This window comes from Sebastes umbrosus, chromosome 2 (assembly GCF_015220745.1).
Source record: "Sebastes umbrosus isolate fSebUmb1 chromosome 2, fSebUmb1.pri, whole genome shotgun sequence".
Lineage (NCBI taxonomy): Eukaryota > Metazoa > Chordata > Actinopteri > Perciformes > Sebastidae > Sebastes > Sebastes umbrosus.
In genome coordinates this window covers 22446371-22463461 of record NC_051270.1, presented here as the reverse complement: position 1 = coordinate 22463461, position 17091 = coordinate 22446371, and the positions used below count along the sequence as shown (strand labels likewise).

General features: G+C 39.9%; 2 protein-coding genes and 1 long non-coding RNA gene across 7 annotated transcripts; 1 reads left to right on the top strand and 2 right to left on the bottom strand.

Moving 5' to 3' along the window:
* Positions 1-16: 16 nt before the first annotated feature.
* On the bottom strand, positions 17-6020 carry mettl21e (methyltransferase like 21e). 5 transcript variants are annotated; one of them, XM_037794159.1, is made up of 5 exons: positions 5413-6020; positions 3389-3546; positions 3166-3283; positions 2964-3061; positions 17-2645 (listed from the first exon to the last, which is right to left on the bottom strand). In XM_037794159.1, exons 1-5 carry the CDS (start codon positions 5459-5461, stop codon positions 2319-2321), a joined length of 750 nt encoding a protein of 249 aa, XP_037650087.1. In that variant the 5' UTR covers positions 5462-6020; the 3' UTR covers positions 17-2318. The 5 variants fall into 5 exon arrangements, with proteins under 5 accessions (XP_037650087.1, XP_037650080.1, XP_037650103.1 ...); XM_037794152.1 differs by lacking the exon at positions 5413-6020 and adding an exon at positions 4057-4084; XM_037794175.1 differs by lacking the exon at positions 5413-6020 and adding an exon at positions 3676-3783.
* Positions 3883-7030, top strand: LOC119502906. Its single transcript, XR_005210205.1, has 4 exons — positions 3883-4038; positions 6446-6523; positions 6602-6759; positions 6887-7030. It is a non-coding gene; the product is annotated as an uncharacterized LOC119502906 (long non-coding RNA).
* Positions 6227-17012, bottom strand: ercc5 (excision repair cross-complementation group 5). Its single transcript, XM_037794075.1, has 15 exons — positions 16783-17012; positions 14952-15127; positions 14737-14852; positions 14493-14594; positions 14160-14232; positions 13929-14072; positions 13637-13847; positions 12002-12958; positions 11645-11907; positions 11403-11522; positions 10022-10235; positions 9266-9410; positions 8469-8669; positions 8289-8373; positions 6227-7052 (listed from the first exon to the last, which is right to left on the bottom strand). The coding sequence occupies exons 1-15, from the start codon at positions 16868-16870 to the stop codon at positions 6354-6356; spliced, it is 3594 nt and encodes a 1197-aa protein (XP_037650003.1). The 5' UTR covers positions 16871-17012; the 3' UTR covers positions 6227-6353.
* Positions 17013-17091: the final 79 nt, after the last annotated feature.

The window sequence follows — 17091 nt, the reverse complement described above, 5'->3', positions numbered from 1 at the left end:
TCAGGAGGATTTGGAATCATGAATTAGATATCATATTTAATAGGTCACATTGATAACAGATGACTTTAACTCGCTCTTTCCAAGATAATCAAGCTAACTGGTGAGTCTCCAAAATAACAGACACGACTCATCTTACTAAAGCAGCACTATACTGCCCAATATGGATGTGATCTTTAGTTAGACCTTGTTGAAGCGTTTCACTAGTGAAATGTTACCCAAAGAAGTCTCATCTAAGGGTTAACATAAATGTTGCAAATAATTATTGAATTTGTTGGATTTGCTAAGTGCATTTGGTTAATAAAAAACTATCGCAACTAATAATTATCTAAAATACTATTCATTTCCTGCTGTACTGTAGTATATATTATTATATTATGAGGGAAAACCTCATTATTATTTGTGGGCTTTTCATGCATGTGACGTCATGCAGAAGTGAAAAACATAAAAGTCTAAAATAATAACAACATATTTTTAAAACGTTTAGCAATAACAATGTTGTGCTTTTATATACGTTACTGTCCCAAAAATGTGATTACCAGGAAGTACAAATTAAACATCAGACCTGTAAAGGCTGTAAATAATAACTGATTTTTGGGGGGCTCAAGCTGGGAACACAACATCGATATATTATCATCTTTTAAGTGGATTTGGAAAACTTGGTAGCAAACAGTTGCTTATTAGTTACGGAGCAACATTATCATTTATTTGGAGTCGTGTTTGCGTCCACCTGGTGAATGTGAGTCCAATACTCATGCTCTTTTAGCTCCGTTTTTGGTCTCCACCAACAGGGAAATATCTGCCGCTTTAGTTGCTAAATGCTCCGATATGTTCACCAGCTTGTTGCTAACTGTCTGTCTGCTGTTTTGTGCTGGGCAAGTAGTCTACAGTGCGTTTTTAAAGCTTTTTAGCTGAAAAAGAGGCTATGAGAGCGGTGAAAGTGATTCAAAACATTAAAGTTGCACTCGGACCGCTAAACAATGAGCTGAAAGTCGCTATGAAGCTCCTAAAAGCTGAAGGTAGCTATAGATTCAGGTGATAATTCTCAGAAAAAATGTAATGTTTGGCCTGAGGGTGGTGCCAGAGAAAAGGTTGTATTGTCACCTAAATCCTAGGGGCTTATCCTCTGTACAGTGTCGTTGGAGCCAAAATGGCTGTTTTTTTGGTTTTGAAAGACTAGTTTACATTTTGTGGGTATTAGTATGCCACGCCACAGGGGGGCAGTGAACATGTTGGTGATGGGTCACGCCTCACAATCAGGTAATAAGTAGACACAGATGGGTAGTCTCAGTGTGTTTGGAGCGCTGGAGATGAAATGGTTCTTTCTCCAAAAACTAACACAATTAAGCGTCACAAAACAATACGCCACAGTACTAACAAAGCTATAGAAACCACAGTCTGCAATCAACAACCACAGCAAGACGGAGGAAGCAAGCAACCAAAGATAAACTAAGGTCGGTATTGGGCCAATTAGTCACAACGGTGTCCGTCTTGTCAGGTTCAGCTCTACATTGCTTGTGAGAACTGCTAAACTTTCACCAGCCTCAGTTGTACTTTAAAGCTTAGCTTTGCTTTCTGCTGACTGTTATTGACGTTATCAGGTCAATGCTCCTTTCATTCATGGTCCCCAGAGGATTCATCTTAAGGGAAATATCAGTGACTCTTCCAACATTATCCAGTCAATAGTTATTGAGATACTGAAATAAACACACATGCTTCTCCTGTCCTTGTTGAAACTGGTACTTCTAAAGGTGATAAAACCTGGAAATGTTGTCCATGAGAAGTCACCCAGCAGCAGAGCTCCTAAATAAAATCCACAAGGTCACCAGAAATCCACTGGAAAAATCCAGAGGCATGTACATCATCCGAGCTGTAAACCGACTGGAACAAAACAACATCGTCAGCCAGACGTTTGAGATCGTGCTGCTGATGGATGCAACCAGCTTTAAAAAAAAGTTCACCTAAATAATCAGATCAGCAATAAATACGACGTGTGTCAGAGTGAATTCAATGGTCATTTTGGAAGTTGTGGTGTTGTCAAATAGTATTGCATTATATTTAAATGTTTCCAGTTGATAGATACACCAGTAAATACTGTAAAAAATATAATAAAACATGGATCACAACTTGATATTGTGATATTCTGGCATAGAATCAAACTACAAACATCATAAAGCCTTATTGACGAAGAGACATTTACACACGATATCCATGAAAACACTTGAATAAATAAAACATACACATTTCGTACATACATAATTCGGCAGTCACACACACACACACACACACACACACACATACAAACACTGAATATACACAGTTCAGGCAGCCGCCTCTCCCTGGCCCTTGGTCCTCTTGACCTTCCTCCAGGCTCGGTACAGTTTAATGCTAAGACTGGGGAGGTCGTACAGCTCCTCCAGGTGGAAGCGCTGCCGGAAGCGGTCAACGAAGCTGTTCTCTGGGTCCAGACGAAAGCGCATGGCCCACAGGATCTGTGTGTTGTCCTGGCATAGGTGGTCAAAGGTGTCCATCAGCTCCTCAAGGTAAGGATGGGAGTACACCACGTCAGCTGCCAGGATGTAGTCGAAATGATGGGAGGCATGCGGGAAACGCTGCACCACCTCCGGACCCCAAAAGAGCTCTGTGACCTACAAGCAGAGATGATTTAGGGTTGATCTATACAGTATTAAACTTATATATTATATCCCTTTGTTTTTTAAAAGGTAAAGTCCACTTTTGCATACTCTTCAGGTGTTTTATATCATCAATCTTTGGTGTTGGCTGCACTGGAAATATCATGGAATGACACAGTAGATTCTACATTTGGTCCATGACCCAAACCAAGAAACACACAATGCAACATAGCCTATATTGCTGGTGGTTGTTTTGTCAACAGCATCTTGGCTGGATTTTTTAAAATATTTTTCATGTTATCAACCTGACAGTATGAAATCTGAAAAACCTACCAGAGGGATGTACTTGCATAGGCCCTTAGTGTTGCGCATAACATTGTACTGGAGGTTCCCCAACACAGCCGGCAGGTCAGTGGAGGTCACCTTAGCACCTGGAGAGAGACGGTGCAGCTGAGTGTTACAGGAAATGAGAGAAAAAATAGCAACAGAGAGAGAAAAATTTGATCAAAAACTGGATTGTTTTGTTTCCGTATACCTAACAGGCTGGACACGATGGAGACGAGTCCAGTTCCAGCACCCAGTTCAATCACATTTTTGTCCAACAGGTTGTATTCGTCTCGATTGGTCTCTAAGAAATGACACAACACCATCGCCTGTTGGGGGGACACGAGGTTATAGTTGACTGGCAGGGCTCAAAATATAGAGGACAGTTACAGCAGCTAAATATTTGGGATAATGTATCAGATGGGGCTGTGTACCGAGGGCCAGAGTACGGCTCCATACAGGTCTGTGGACTCTTTGATTCGGATCTCCAGGTCAGAAAAGACGTATCCCTCCCAGGCCTCCGGGCCCATCACAGAGGGGTGGAAACACCGAGCCATTATGGCTTTAGATAGCTCTGCATCCACAGCAGCACCTGCGAAATAACACAAGATATAGACCAATAGACCTTTTTCACAGCAGCAGCACCTGCTTTGGCATCCAGGTAAAGAAAATAACATAGTGCTTACAAAATCTGATAGTGATTGAGGAAAATGCAGAATACCTAGAATGACACAAGATACACAAATAGACCTTTTTCACAGCAGGCAGTGTGATGTCATAGCAGGAGATGCACAGGTGTAATTAATCCCACCAGATGGTATGGAGCTTTAATCAGTGTTATTAGTTGCACCTGTGCTTTTCCTGCTGTGAAAAAGGTCATTAGAATAAACAGTATTCAAACTATACGCTGCTACTGAGGCTAAATAACCGCCTTATAATACAGTTCAGTAGCTTCCAGCAAATACTAGTTTTGTTAAAGGTCATAATGTTTTTTTTGCCAGTATTGTCAGAGGTGTTGATTCAAGCCTCTCGCCATCTGTTGATGACAGTCTGTTCTTCGTTGCCAGGGCTGCATTCCTGTTTGGTATGTACGATTTCTCACCACATTTTATCATTTTGAGGTGTTTGATGCTCCAACAACTCAAGCAGCAACAGTTGAAACACATTGTTAATTAGGTTTGGTGCTAAATGTGAGTCACCTGTGCACCTGCATTGGTGCTTGTGTTGGTTTAAAATTAAAATGACAAAAAAAAAACACGCAACTTCCTTTTTTGCTTCATTCTTCAATCAAAAATTACAATTATTAAAGGAATGACCTAAAATGGACCCTTTTTGATTTGTTTTTAATTCTGACACCAGAATTGGTTTTTGAAACAAATAACAGATTTACTGTTTTTTTGTTTTTTTTTAATTACAAATTAATTACAGATTATCCAATGATACCCTTGTGATTTACAGAAGTTGCTGACTGAATTTTGGTGCATCACAATTGTGTGACATGGCGATGGAAAGACCAACTGACTGAAAGACACCTAATAGCGTAATTTGCATAGGAATCTTTTATCAGAAACGACAATAGTTCCTATGAAATTTGTTCACAGTGAGGGTTGAGGATTATCCAGATTAACGTGGACATTAAACCTGGAAAGACATTTTAATGCAATTTTGTTCAAGATGAGCACAAAATCTCCTTTTTTGTAGAGGACTGTATATCTCATAGACAGATATTATAAAACCTAGCCAAATAAAACCCAAACTATCTGAATAGCTAGTTACCACCGTGTAAGAAAGTAAGTAATGTGGTTGAAACAATCCCAAAACAACATATGATCACAGGGCTGCTGTGCAGGATTGGTAGGTGTTTCTTTTATTTTATCCACCACTGCACATCACCTAAAAGTGACCTTAGATCAAGCAGATGAGTAATCATGTTGCTTTCCTGTCATATCACATTACAGGTCCCATCTGCTCTATAAATGAATCAGATTTAGGCTCATAATGCCCCTCTGATCCTGCTCTGTTTGTTTGTAACATCAGCCTCCAGCTATGTGTCAGTGCTAACGGTTACTCATCCGACACACAACTTCAGTTATGTAACGCCGGTTTAGAGAAAAGGTCAGGGGAGCCCACAGAGTGACAATGCAAAGGTCGGGGGAGTGCAGGAGCTCCATTTATAGCTGTTGCGTGCATAAATACAGCACATGTTGGATTTGTTATTAATGAATGGAATAAATATTTCAACACAGCCACATCTTACAAGCTCTGACATTAGAGTCATACTCAGCTGGTTTATGACATTTAAGTTTAAACATGAATGCCTCTGAAATATTTAAGTGTTTCAAAAAGAAAAATTGTGACCTTCTTCCAAAAAATGTAAAAACTTTCTATAATTATTGCCACTGAAATTAGAAGAAAAATATCTTTATTTTTTTTCTTCTGTATTACTCCAAATCCTCACCTTCTTCTTTGGTGTTAGAGTCCTCCTTCCTGCACTGTTGAGTCTCCATGTTTGAAGGAGTCCAAGTAGGAGGGCCAGAGCGCCCCAAACAGGAAATCTAAAGCTGCCGGTCTCTGTCTGTGGTCCTGGATCCTTTTGGATTTGGGTCAATCTGGATCTCTAGCAGGCTGATAGCTGCTGTCACCTTCTGTGGTTTTAAGTTACACACAAATACAGCGTTTCCCAACTTCTTGTCCAACCACTTCAACTCCACCCCACATTTCTAGCTCTCTCTGGGCATGCTTAAAGCCCTCTCTAATGCAGTGTGACTGACGGACTGCGACAGCTGCTCTGTCCCACTGTTCAGCTGGAGCAAGGGAGTGAGAATGAATGTTTTAATTAAAGACCCCCCCAAAAAATACACAATTTAACAAGTTAGAATAGAGCTTGGTGCAAGTAATAGAAATGTCAGAAACACTGGAATATTTTTCACTTGTGCAAAAAGCCTCAATGTTTGTGAGTGTCCGAGGCAGAGGGAGGAGGAGGAGGAGGAGGAGGAGGTGGGGGAGTGCATGCAGAAACAGAAGGCGACTAAAATACTGCCTGAAAGAAATTTGAGGGATGTGTGCAGCTGAATACTTGCACCTGTCTCCGCCTCACGGTTGACAAATGAGCCAAACTCACATCTACTGTGGAAATACTTCAACTACCAAAAATATTTACCTCAAAGATTTAATGCAAAATATTCATATTCAGGTGAAAAAATATTTTCATTCACGTTAATAGTTTACAAAATACATATTCCATAATGCAGAAAAAGCTCAATTCATCACTGTTCATGATTCATTTACACATTTATGTCTATATGTATATAATATGACTTATCATTATTCATGTGTGACATGTTTCACACTTAATATCACAACTGCTTGGAGAGTTTATGTTCATTTTCTGTTTAAATTTCAGTTTTTCTTCCCCCTCGCCTTTCCTCTCGTGCTTCCTCTCCCTCTTGTGCTTTTCGCTCCGCGGCCTCGTCGGCTGCCTTCGAACACAGACCGGGCTGTAACCATAGCAACATCATCGCCACCATCGCTGTCCTCACCGGAGCTGCTGGTGCTCCCGGCCCTCTGAGGTAGAGTCTTAGTAGACTGAGGGACGACCTTCACAGAGAGAGACTCCTGGCTGCTGCTAGTGCTCCCGGCCCTCTGAGGTAGAGTCTTAGTAGAGTGAGGGACGGCCTTCACAGAGAGGGACTCCTGGCTGCTGCTGCTGGTGCTTCCGGCCCTCTGAGGTAGAGTCTTAGTAGACTGAGGGACGGCCTTCACAGAGAGAGACTCCTGGCTGCTGCTGCTCACATCCTTCAGAGATGTACGAGGAGGTTCAACAATCACCTTTGACCCCATAAAACCTCCTCCTCCTCCTCCTGACACAGACCTCTCCTCTTCTCTCTCTCCTCCTTTCTTGGGACTCTTGCTTGTTGCCTTCCCTTTCTTAGATTTGGATGGGGATGGCCCTTCCTCCTCGCTGTCCTCCTCTTCCTCTCCTCCTCCTCCTCTCTCCTTTCTCTTCATGCAGGTGACGGCTCTGCGGAGTCGCTGGCTGCGGATCGCCTGCTTCTCCTGTTGCTCCATGCGGAAGAACGAGTCGATCCGCAGCTGAGTCTAAACCAAAACAGTGAGAGTATGAAGTAAAAATGTAGATTATGTATAAATGTAAGATTACAAAGTGGTTTTATTCCATCTATAAGTGACTTTTTCCAAATTTACACAACCAAACTGGAGACATTCAGGAGAATGTGACAGGGATGCTGCTCACTGGACTGAAGATGTTGCAGCCGTCTACTGTAACTTCTTAGTGTACGTCATGCTCCAAATATGTTCTTATGAATGGATTATAAATTGTTAAAGTGTAACATTATTATCTACAGTATATAAAAGTTGATATTGTTACAATATCTTGTCAATGTTTAAGTTGCTTTGCTAAAGGTTTTGGGTTTGCACTACCACCAACACTTACAAGAAGATGGATGTTTTATCTATTACTATTAGTTAACGATATAAATTGCTTATCCATTACTTTCAGCTACCACTAACTCCTTCAACTGTTTATTCATACTTTAAACTAACTATTGCGACTTCTCTGCTCACTTGCTAACTCTATTGCAACACGTGGTGTTGTGTTGCTGGGCAGCTTACTCATCATTGTAAATATAATAAGGATCAGCATCACACCAATTTGTAATCCCATTTGTTTATCTTCACAAATATGTGGATATATACTGTATATCAGGCATATTCAATAGGCGGCCCATGGGCCTTTAAAAACCTCAAACTGTCCCTTTGATAATTTATAAATATGAAAAAAGTATTTAAAAGATAATAATAATTTCTTCCAATAAGAGAGTTAGAGAGTTAGTTAGTTAGTTAGTTAGTTAGTTAGTTAGTTATAAGAGAGTTATTAGAATATCATCATTTTATTAATAGGCTAATTAGCCCATTCATTAGTTATGTCTTGTTAAGAACAGAAATACTTATTTTGCTAAAAAGTTTTAACCCAGGCTGTTTAAGCAGAAAGAATTTAGTGAGTCAAACTGATAATAAAAGATGTAAATGCAACATTGTGTTTATTTAAGCCTACTAAGATTAAAAAGGTTTATTGTTTTCACATTTAAATTCCTTGCTTTGTAGATCAGGTAGGAAATGTAAATGTCCGGCCCCTTGACACTTCACTGTTTTTCAAATATGACCTTCTTAAAAAAAGTGGGCCTGCTGTATATTTTACATTTTAATTTCTATTTATTAGTTTTAGTTAAGTTGAGTTAATTAGTTGAGTTTTCCACATACCCCTTTGCAAATAACCCCAAAGGTATCCCTTGGGGTACAAGTACGCGTGGTTACCTGCTGGGTGTTGAGCTGCTTGATCACGGGCTGCATAGTCTCCTCCGTCCTCCGACTGCTCCAACCAAAGCGACTCAGGCAGAATGTAAAAAACTGGTTAAAGAAACTTCATACAGTCATGAATATGATGCCTACACACACTCACACAGAGAAAGAGAGAGAGAGAGAGAGAAAGGATATTCTTTGATCATGTCGAGTTGTGGCCGTCCCCAGCTGAAGAAGCTGTCTGACTGGTCCACTGCAGGTTGCAGGTAAGCCTGAGCCACCGCCGGGTTAGGGAACCCAGGATGCAGTTTTAGGTCCCTTAGTTTCTTCTTAACCTTCGTGTCCCGAGGATTGGCCACCAGGCGCTTTTTCTCCTGAGCCTCTGACCACCATTCACTAGAGGAGAGAAACAACAACCAGGCAAATCAACGTTAAAAAGGGCAATATTTTCTAGTTCTTGTAATGTCCAAAATACATGTTTTTTTATGGATATAATACATTTATTGGAAATGTTAAAGCCACAGAAATACAGTATATTTCTAAAAAGTAAGGAAATAATCAAGATAATATTGTATTAAATAAGGATTTTGGCCAAGATAGTTACTTTATAACATTTAATACCGCCTAAGTTGTATACTGAGTTGACATTTATTCTGTTCTGTTAAAACACACAGGCAAATATAAACCCTTAATTAAATATAAAACTTTAAAAAATGTCAGAATTATGAATAAATTGGTCACAGTAGAGAGAGACTGAAGACATAAAAGTTTTAAAAATTAGTGAAAAAGAGAAAAAAGGTGGTTGCGACTGCAAACTGTATGATGAATACGTAGTCAGAAAAAATAAACCACACATGTACAGTATGTAGTAGTGACACTCATCCAATAAAAATGATAATCAAGGACCTTTATTAACACTTACTTTGAAAATCCGCTAACATTTGAATATCCTGGACTAATTAACCCTGAAACACACACACACACACACACACCTGAACTGTGTGAGCGGCTCCAAGCCCGGCCCTGGGAACTCATTCAGTATCTCCATGCCGGTCACATGTCCGACCCCCGGCACGCCCTCCGTGTAGTCACTTCCCAGCAGGTAAGCCAGGTTTATCAGTTTAGTCCTGTCCAGACCTGAGACACACATACAGAGAGGTTAGATTAGAGAGGGACAGAGAGGAGAAGGTGAAAAAAGAAGAGCCCTGTGCTCTCTGGTCAGTGTGCTGACAGCCCATCATAACATAAACACCTGCCTCTGACACGTGGGATATAAACTCATCGGATTAGTGTGGTGATTTGTTATCCGAGCACCATTTCATCACGTTACTCTTCCATTTCAGCAGTCCACAAAACAGCAAAATAACACCATCTGCCGTTGCATTTCCATAACAATGACAATGAGAACTGAATAAATATGATAAGAGTGAATAAACCATATACATATACAGACAATAATCCAATGAAGCGGCATCATAAATGTGATATGTGTCTGGTTTGTTTCTCCATTTAACAGGATACTGAAGTCATTTTAGAGAAAATGTCAAATTCGGTATAAAAACATATATTTTCTGCATGTATTTAGCATCTTGAATGAATATGGAAACAGCATTTTTGCTTTCACGTGATCTTTTAGAGTCTAGAATTAAAACTAACACCAATTTAACAATTAAAATAAAAAACAGCACAAGAGGAAATTAATTGTTAAACATGTTTAAATACTTGATAAGATGACAGGGAGCACTGACCCAGCTGGTTCTGCAGGTCACTGAACTGGTAGTGTTCAACATGTTTGTTCTGGCTGAAGAAGTTCTTGTAGACGTGTCTCCCTCCAAACAGCCACACGTCTGAGTCGTCCGTGATGGTACCATTTGTGTGGTCGGCGCGGTCGAGTGCTGCACACTGAGCCTCGGCCTCCATCGGCGCCACCACGAACGGCACGCCAAACAGCCGCAGCAGCTCCTGGTATCAAAGATCAGTCATTACTCACACAAAAACAAACATACCAAGACACAATATCCTATTGACCTGCACACATCAAGGTTATACTGATGTATTGACAACACAGACACTATTTGTCAGGATTTTAAATATGTTTTGCACTGTGATCTTTTAGTACGTGCATGTTTCTGTAGTCATCTGAGAAATACTGTCGCTCTTAGCAGCATTTACAAAACAGCCAAGGGGATTAATAAAGATCAGTTTTACATTACGTGGTGATTTTATGAAGGATGAAATGCTGACAGCCTGTGACATTTAATAGTGTGAGTGAGTTGGCACATGCACACGCTAACACACAAATTTGCAGCGAAGATTGTGAGATAATACTTTTTAATCATGCTTTTTACTGTTCCCTTGAGAAAAATATAAACAACAAAACCTAAACCATAACAAATACAATATGTACATATAATAACAGATAGTAGCTTTAATTTGAAAAACAAAGTATTCAAAAACAAGGGAGGAGAAAAAAATAATCATAATAATTAAAAAAATAAATAAATAAGAAATATAAAAAAAACGAAAATTAAAAAGTATGAATAAAAAAATCTAAGATTTTAAATAAAAATACTAATAAATAAATATAAATAAATAAATGAATGTATGAATAAATTAAATAAATTCACATACCAGATTCCTAGCACCTACTTATATCCCTATGAATTTTGAATCATGCTTTTTACTGTTCCCTTAAGAAAAATCTAAACAAAAAACCTAAACCATAACAAATAAAGTAATATGTACATATAATAACAGATAGTAACTGTAATTGGAAAACAAAGTATTCAAAAACAAGGGAGGGGAAAATAAAAATAAATAAATAAATAAATAAATACAAATAAATAAATGAATTAACACCAGATTCCTAGCACCTACTTATATCCCTGTGATTGTGAAGTAATGCTGGCTGCATCGCTCTCATGGGAACGTTTGGCAGAGGCACCACAAAGAAATGTATCCCTCAGTCGGCCTCATGCATGTGTATTTACATTTTTTATTCAATTAATAATCCTAAGTCTTTGATAGAAGCTCGTACGTTTCTCAAGGTTATGTGTTGAGGGTGGAGTGTCTGTGTGGTTTAAATGTGTCTCTATGTGCCGATGTGATTTCACGGTGTCTTCCGTTCACCTGGCTCTCCAGTTGCATCTGTCCAGTGACTGTGTTCGCCATCCTCTCCTGCTGCTGCTTCAGCTCCCTCAGGCTGCTCTGCTCCACCTGCAGAGAGCTCTCCAGAGCCTCCAGCTCGTCCTGCAGCACAACACACACACACAGTTGTGTTATTTTTCTGTTTTAAATGCTGAGGGTTGCGTCTGTATTAGTTATTAGCATTGAAGTTTGCGTGTCTAAACAGTACCGACAGGAATGCTTACCACATCGAAGTGTTCCCATTCATTGATGGCTGGAGCTTCTGTCTCTGTTCCGTCCTTTAACTCTTTCTCTTCAGTCCGTCTCTCTTTGTCTTCTTCTTCTTCCTCTACTTTCAAAGCAGCAGCTGGAGCCTCTGTCAAACCTTCCTCTGGTTTTTCTTCCCGCTCTGTCTCATCTTTACGGACCTCTTTCTCTCCAATCATTACAAGTGAATCATCTGCATCTTCCTCTTTAAATTCTTCGTCTGACACCTCGATGAAGCTCTCTGGGAAAACACCAAAAAAAGAACTTTTGTTAATATCTGCTGGTTTAAGAAGTTATGAATGAGATGTGATCTTAACCCATTACTATTACTGTACCTTCTGACTCGCTCTCCTCACTGCCCTCCGACTTCATATCATCTCTGCGCCTGTCCTCTACAGCTTCAGTCACCTGGTTGCTCCTCTGCTTTAACAGCATTTCAGTCTCTGCACTGAGAGGTTTTCCACATAGCTGAACAGAGGGATTGGTGGATAATGTGTTGAGATTGGAAGCAGCAGCACCCTGTGGCTTTGTGATCAATGACTCTCTTCCCTCCAGCTCTTCTTGTTTCTCCATCTGTCCTCTGCTTCCCGTCCTTATATCCTCCGTCAACTGTCTTTTCTTTGTCTCCTCTTCTGACCTCATCTCTCTCTCGTGAGGTTGCTGCAGCGCCACAAAGCCAAGTGCTTTATTTCGGTGACCGATCACGTCCTCCATCTCATCATCAGAACTATCAACAAGCAAACCATCTGTCACCTGTAAACTTTGGCCAGGTGTGTTCCCCTTAATAGCAGATTTTTCATTAGACAAAGAGTTCACATCATCAGGTTCTGTCTCTTCCTCTGAGCTGCTGATGATCACTCGTCGCACAGGATGATGAATATTCGCCTGCAGTTTGGTGGATGAGTTGCTGGTTAGAGTCCTATGTCCAGCAGCGCCGTCTTCCTCCTCAGCTAGAGCTTGTTGGATTGCCAGGAGGGTCCGTGGGGACACACTTCCATCCTTCTTTACCTGGTCGTCCACCTTCTCCTCGTCCGAGCTGTCGCTCATTGCGGCCTGGATCGCCTTGAGTGTGCGAGGCGAGGGCGGTGATGCGTCTCCCCGAGTCTCCTTTGAGACAGAGGGCTTGGAGTCTTCTGAGGAGCGACCACGCACTTCTGCTTCTTCCTCACAAGCAGGACGCCACAGGGGCTCAGGTCTGTCTGCAGCTCGTCTTTTGCTGCCTGTCAGGGAGCTGCCAGACCAGGCTGAGACTGCAGATTGGCTCTCAGGGGCAGCTGCGCTCTTTTTGGAGCCTGTGTAGGAAAAGCGGCTTGTGTTTTAAATATGAAAACAGAGACAAGTTTGCATTTTTAGATATGTATCTAAATGATACAGTCTCTCTCTAACACCATTGCACAAACTGTGGTTACATGTTATATATTGCGTGTCTTAATGCAAATATTTGTACATATTTATTATATTCTCATTTCTTATTTTTATTATTTACTTATATTTCTCTAGATATAATGTGTTATATATTGTAGTATTATGTACATAATTCACATATTACATACTCCTTTATTTTAATTTTCTTACATTTCTTTATGATTTATATAAGAGCAACTGTAATGCCCCAGGGATCAATAAAGTATTTTGATTTCTGATTCTGAAATCATGCAACCTTTACTTAACAACAACCACTGTCAAACACATCAGAAGGTTATAGATGCATTTCTTAGGTTCAACCATAGATTTAAATATGGCACCAAATCTTCTTGCAGAGATTTAAAATAAGATTGAGATGAGTGATCTATCACACGGAACAATTAGTGCATTTTATATCAAAGTGGCACTGTAATAATACAGTTATGAACAGTAGATATTCTCTCTTCTTTGATGCGTTCAAGAAATCTGCCAACTGGTAACTGACACTTTGAAAACCTGTTATGGTCCTTTGAGTAAACACATCATCATACAGTAGCTGCCCTCACCTTTAATAAGGATATAGTGGGAATTGTCCTCTGAAACCAGTCGATGGGACTCCACGCTGTGACTCTGCTGCTCCCCGTCCTGTTGGTATTGCTGTGGAATGCTGCCGGCGCTCCGCTGGTTCATCTCCTTCTCCACACCCTGCAGACGCTGATTCAGATGGTTCCTCTGCAGCAGGCCGGCCAACTGGTACTGGGAGAAGTCTCCTGAAGCCTAAAGAGAAAGTGAGGAGGAGTCTGTGTTGAAGAGCAGGAGATGGGTGAGTACATGTGTGTGAATGAGAGTGAACAGTACCTCTGGGGGTTTGTGGTACATGGTCCGACGTCTTTTGGCAAACTCTTTCATATCTTTGAGTATCTCGTGTTTCATTTCCGGAGGAAGGCTGACAAACTCCTCTGAGTTGATGTCCACTGAGTTGGGGTTTCCATGAGATTCTCCCTGAGACACAGAGAGCAATCTGGCTTCAAATGTCAATTATCAAACACATTGAATATTATGCTCTTGTGCATGTGAACTTAACTTTACCTGATACATGTGATAACCGTCCTCCGCCTCCTCCTCCTCCGACTCTCTCTCTTCCTCCTCCTCCTCTTCTGAACTGCAAGAATAAAATATTAAAATGATTAAAGTACCAATATCATATGAGAAATAACTGTAGAAAACAATACATTTTGCTGAGTGCTCCTTCGGGCACAGTTAATGTTAACTTGTTATTGATAAACCTGACTCTCCTATCCAACACATGTGAAGATGAGAAGCTTTCCAGCCTCTTCAACTGTGGATGGATTGAAACACTGGTGTGGACTGCAGATATTCTGACTGCATTACAACAATGACTAGCGAATAGTAACCTCTGACCTGCTTTTGTCCTTCTCCTCTGCAGCTGGCAGGGCTGGTAGGACGTACATGTCGTCCACCTCATCTCTCCTCACAGTGGAGAGGCTGGGTAGAGGATCCGTACTGTGAAAGGAAAAAAAGAGGGATACTTCAGACTAAGAGAGCAGACAGTTCATCTTGTAGTTTTTAGACGTTATGTAAGTAGAGAGTGAGAGAGAGGAGAAACATGGGAGTGTTTTCTTTGCACACTGCCCCCGTCCCTTACCTGCGGTCTCCAAGTGCAGCTTTGATAGCTTGTCTCTTCAGGAATGTCTTGAGGAGTTTCTCATTGGTCTGTTTGGACTCCCGGCTCAGCTCCTCTTTCCTCTGCCTCCTCACAGCCTGCAAGGAGAGCCACAGCCGTGCATGTGTTAAATTACAGAATATGCAAGTTACACAGACTGCTTATTCTTCAGGAAGCACTGGAGTCAGTGGACGTACCAGAGTCTGTTTCTTCAGCAGCGGTGCGTCCCCATCAAAAACAAAGACTGGCTTGATGTGGAAGAAGAGCAGCTTACAGATGCGGTTGAAGAGAGTGAGGAGGTGGGCGTTCTGGACACTGTTGCCTTCACGGTCCCTCACCCCCTTCACTGCCTGGTTCAGCCAGATGCTGATGTCTGGAGGTGTCTGGTTAAGGTTAATGCTATGGCTGAACACAACACAGTCAGTTACATCAATACATCTGACAGAGAAATGATGGAGAGGTGATGGGACCCAATGCTCAAACAATGACAGACAGATAGAAAACATAGATGTATAGATCACCACCAAGTCAAACTGTTCATCTGTCAAATGTTTCAAAAGTCGCTTAAAGGGTCATTTAATTGCTGTCTTGTAATTGTTTTTCCCCCATGTTGTCCATGTATCTGTTTTTATGTTTTTTATTTTTTCCCACTCACAATGTTGTTTGGTTACGATTGCCCAGAAGTCTTTATAGATATTTAAATCAATATCCTCTTCAGAAACACTAACCATACACTTCCACGCAACACACACACACACACACACTATTCGTGACATCACGAATGGACAGAAATCCTGACAGCTTGTTTCAAATGCAGAGTTTCTGAATACGGGCTGTGTGTATTTCCCTGTGGATTGAGTGTTTCTATACTTTCACAGTATTTATATAGGACTTAAGCCTGCTTTATAATAAAAAAAAACATGAAAATCTCACTTTTTTTTATAATATGGGACCTCTAATAAATCAATTTGTAAACGAATTTATTAATGTCTATTTTTTATTGTACAATTAGTTATTAATTGATTAAGTGTTTTATTTCTATTTACATGACTCTCTTCGTTCTCCATAGACATTTGACTGGGATATTGGTAATTAATGTATACAATTCAATTCAGTACAAAGTGGCTTTATTGGCTTGAAAATACTAAATATAAATGTAAATGTAATGTATATAAATGTATATTTACTGTATTGTTATTGTTGTTATTATATATATATCTTGTCCTATTGTTTGTTATCACTATTATGTAGTCATATTATGTCTTTATATTAATCTTGTCTCTAGGTGGAGGCTTCAGAAAAGCCCAGTGTTTTGTTTTTGCCTCTTCCTGCACTTTATATTATTCATTTATTTTTTTGTTATGTTGTATAGTCTTAAATTGTGCAAAACAAATAAACAAAAGAAAAAATAAATTACCATAAAAATCCACAATACTAAGCCTTATTAAGCTAATTTTAAGGAAAAAAAGATTTCTGTTCTGAAGTGAGGTTTTGTTTTCAGATTTACTTCATCAATATAACTAAACTATAATTAATAGGCCTACATATGTAAGTGTTATTAAATAAAAATAATACAAATAATTAAAACTCCTAATCTCTTATTTGACAGTTCAATTAAACTAAATTGGGAGTTTTCATAAGCAAAGAATGATAAGGGAATAATTTATAAAGGAAATAGTTTACCAGTATTTAAGCTTGTCAGCCAGGTGTCACTTAATTTATTATTAAGTGATATAAAAAAAGCCTAAATAACTCATGCCTTTATGAATCAACCCATGAATATGATATATTTACTGTATTGTTATTGTTGTTATTATATATATCTTGTCCTATTTGTTTGTTATCACTATTATGTAGTCATATTATGTCTTTATATTGATCTTGTCTCTAGGTGGAGGCTTCAGATAAGCCCAGTGGGTCTTTTGCCTCTTCCTGCACTTTATATTATTAATTTATTTTTATGTTATGTTGTATAGTCTTAAATTGTGCAAAACAAATAAACAAATAAATAAAAACAAGTCAGGATACCAACAGCAAGGATCTTCCCCTCCAGAGTCTCAGGGTTGATGGGTTTGCCTGTGCTCTCCAGCAGCCTCCACAGTCCATGCACTCCCATGATCACCACGGCCCAAAACTCACCGGAAGTACTGTGAATATCAACAACAAATCAACTGTGTTGGACTAATCTGAACATTTTCTGTCATCAGCTCCTCTCCTGAAGTGGGAAAAAGAAGAAGCCTCTTTACAACATTTGTTGTTACACTATTTCTGTCCGTAGAGCAATAATTGACTACCGCATGAAGGTTCCGCGTTATTCACATCCGGTCATATTTAGCT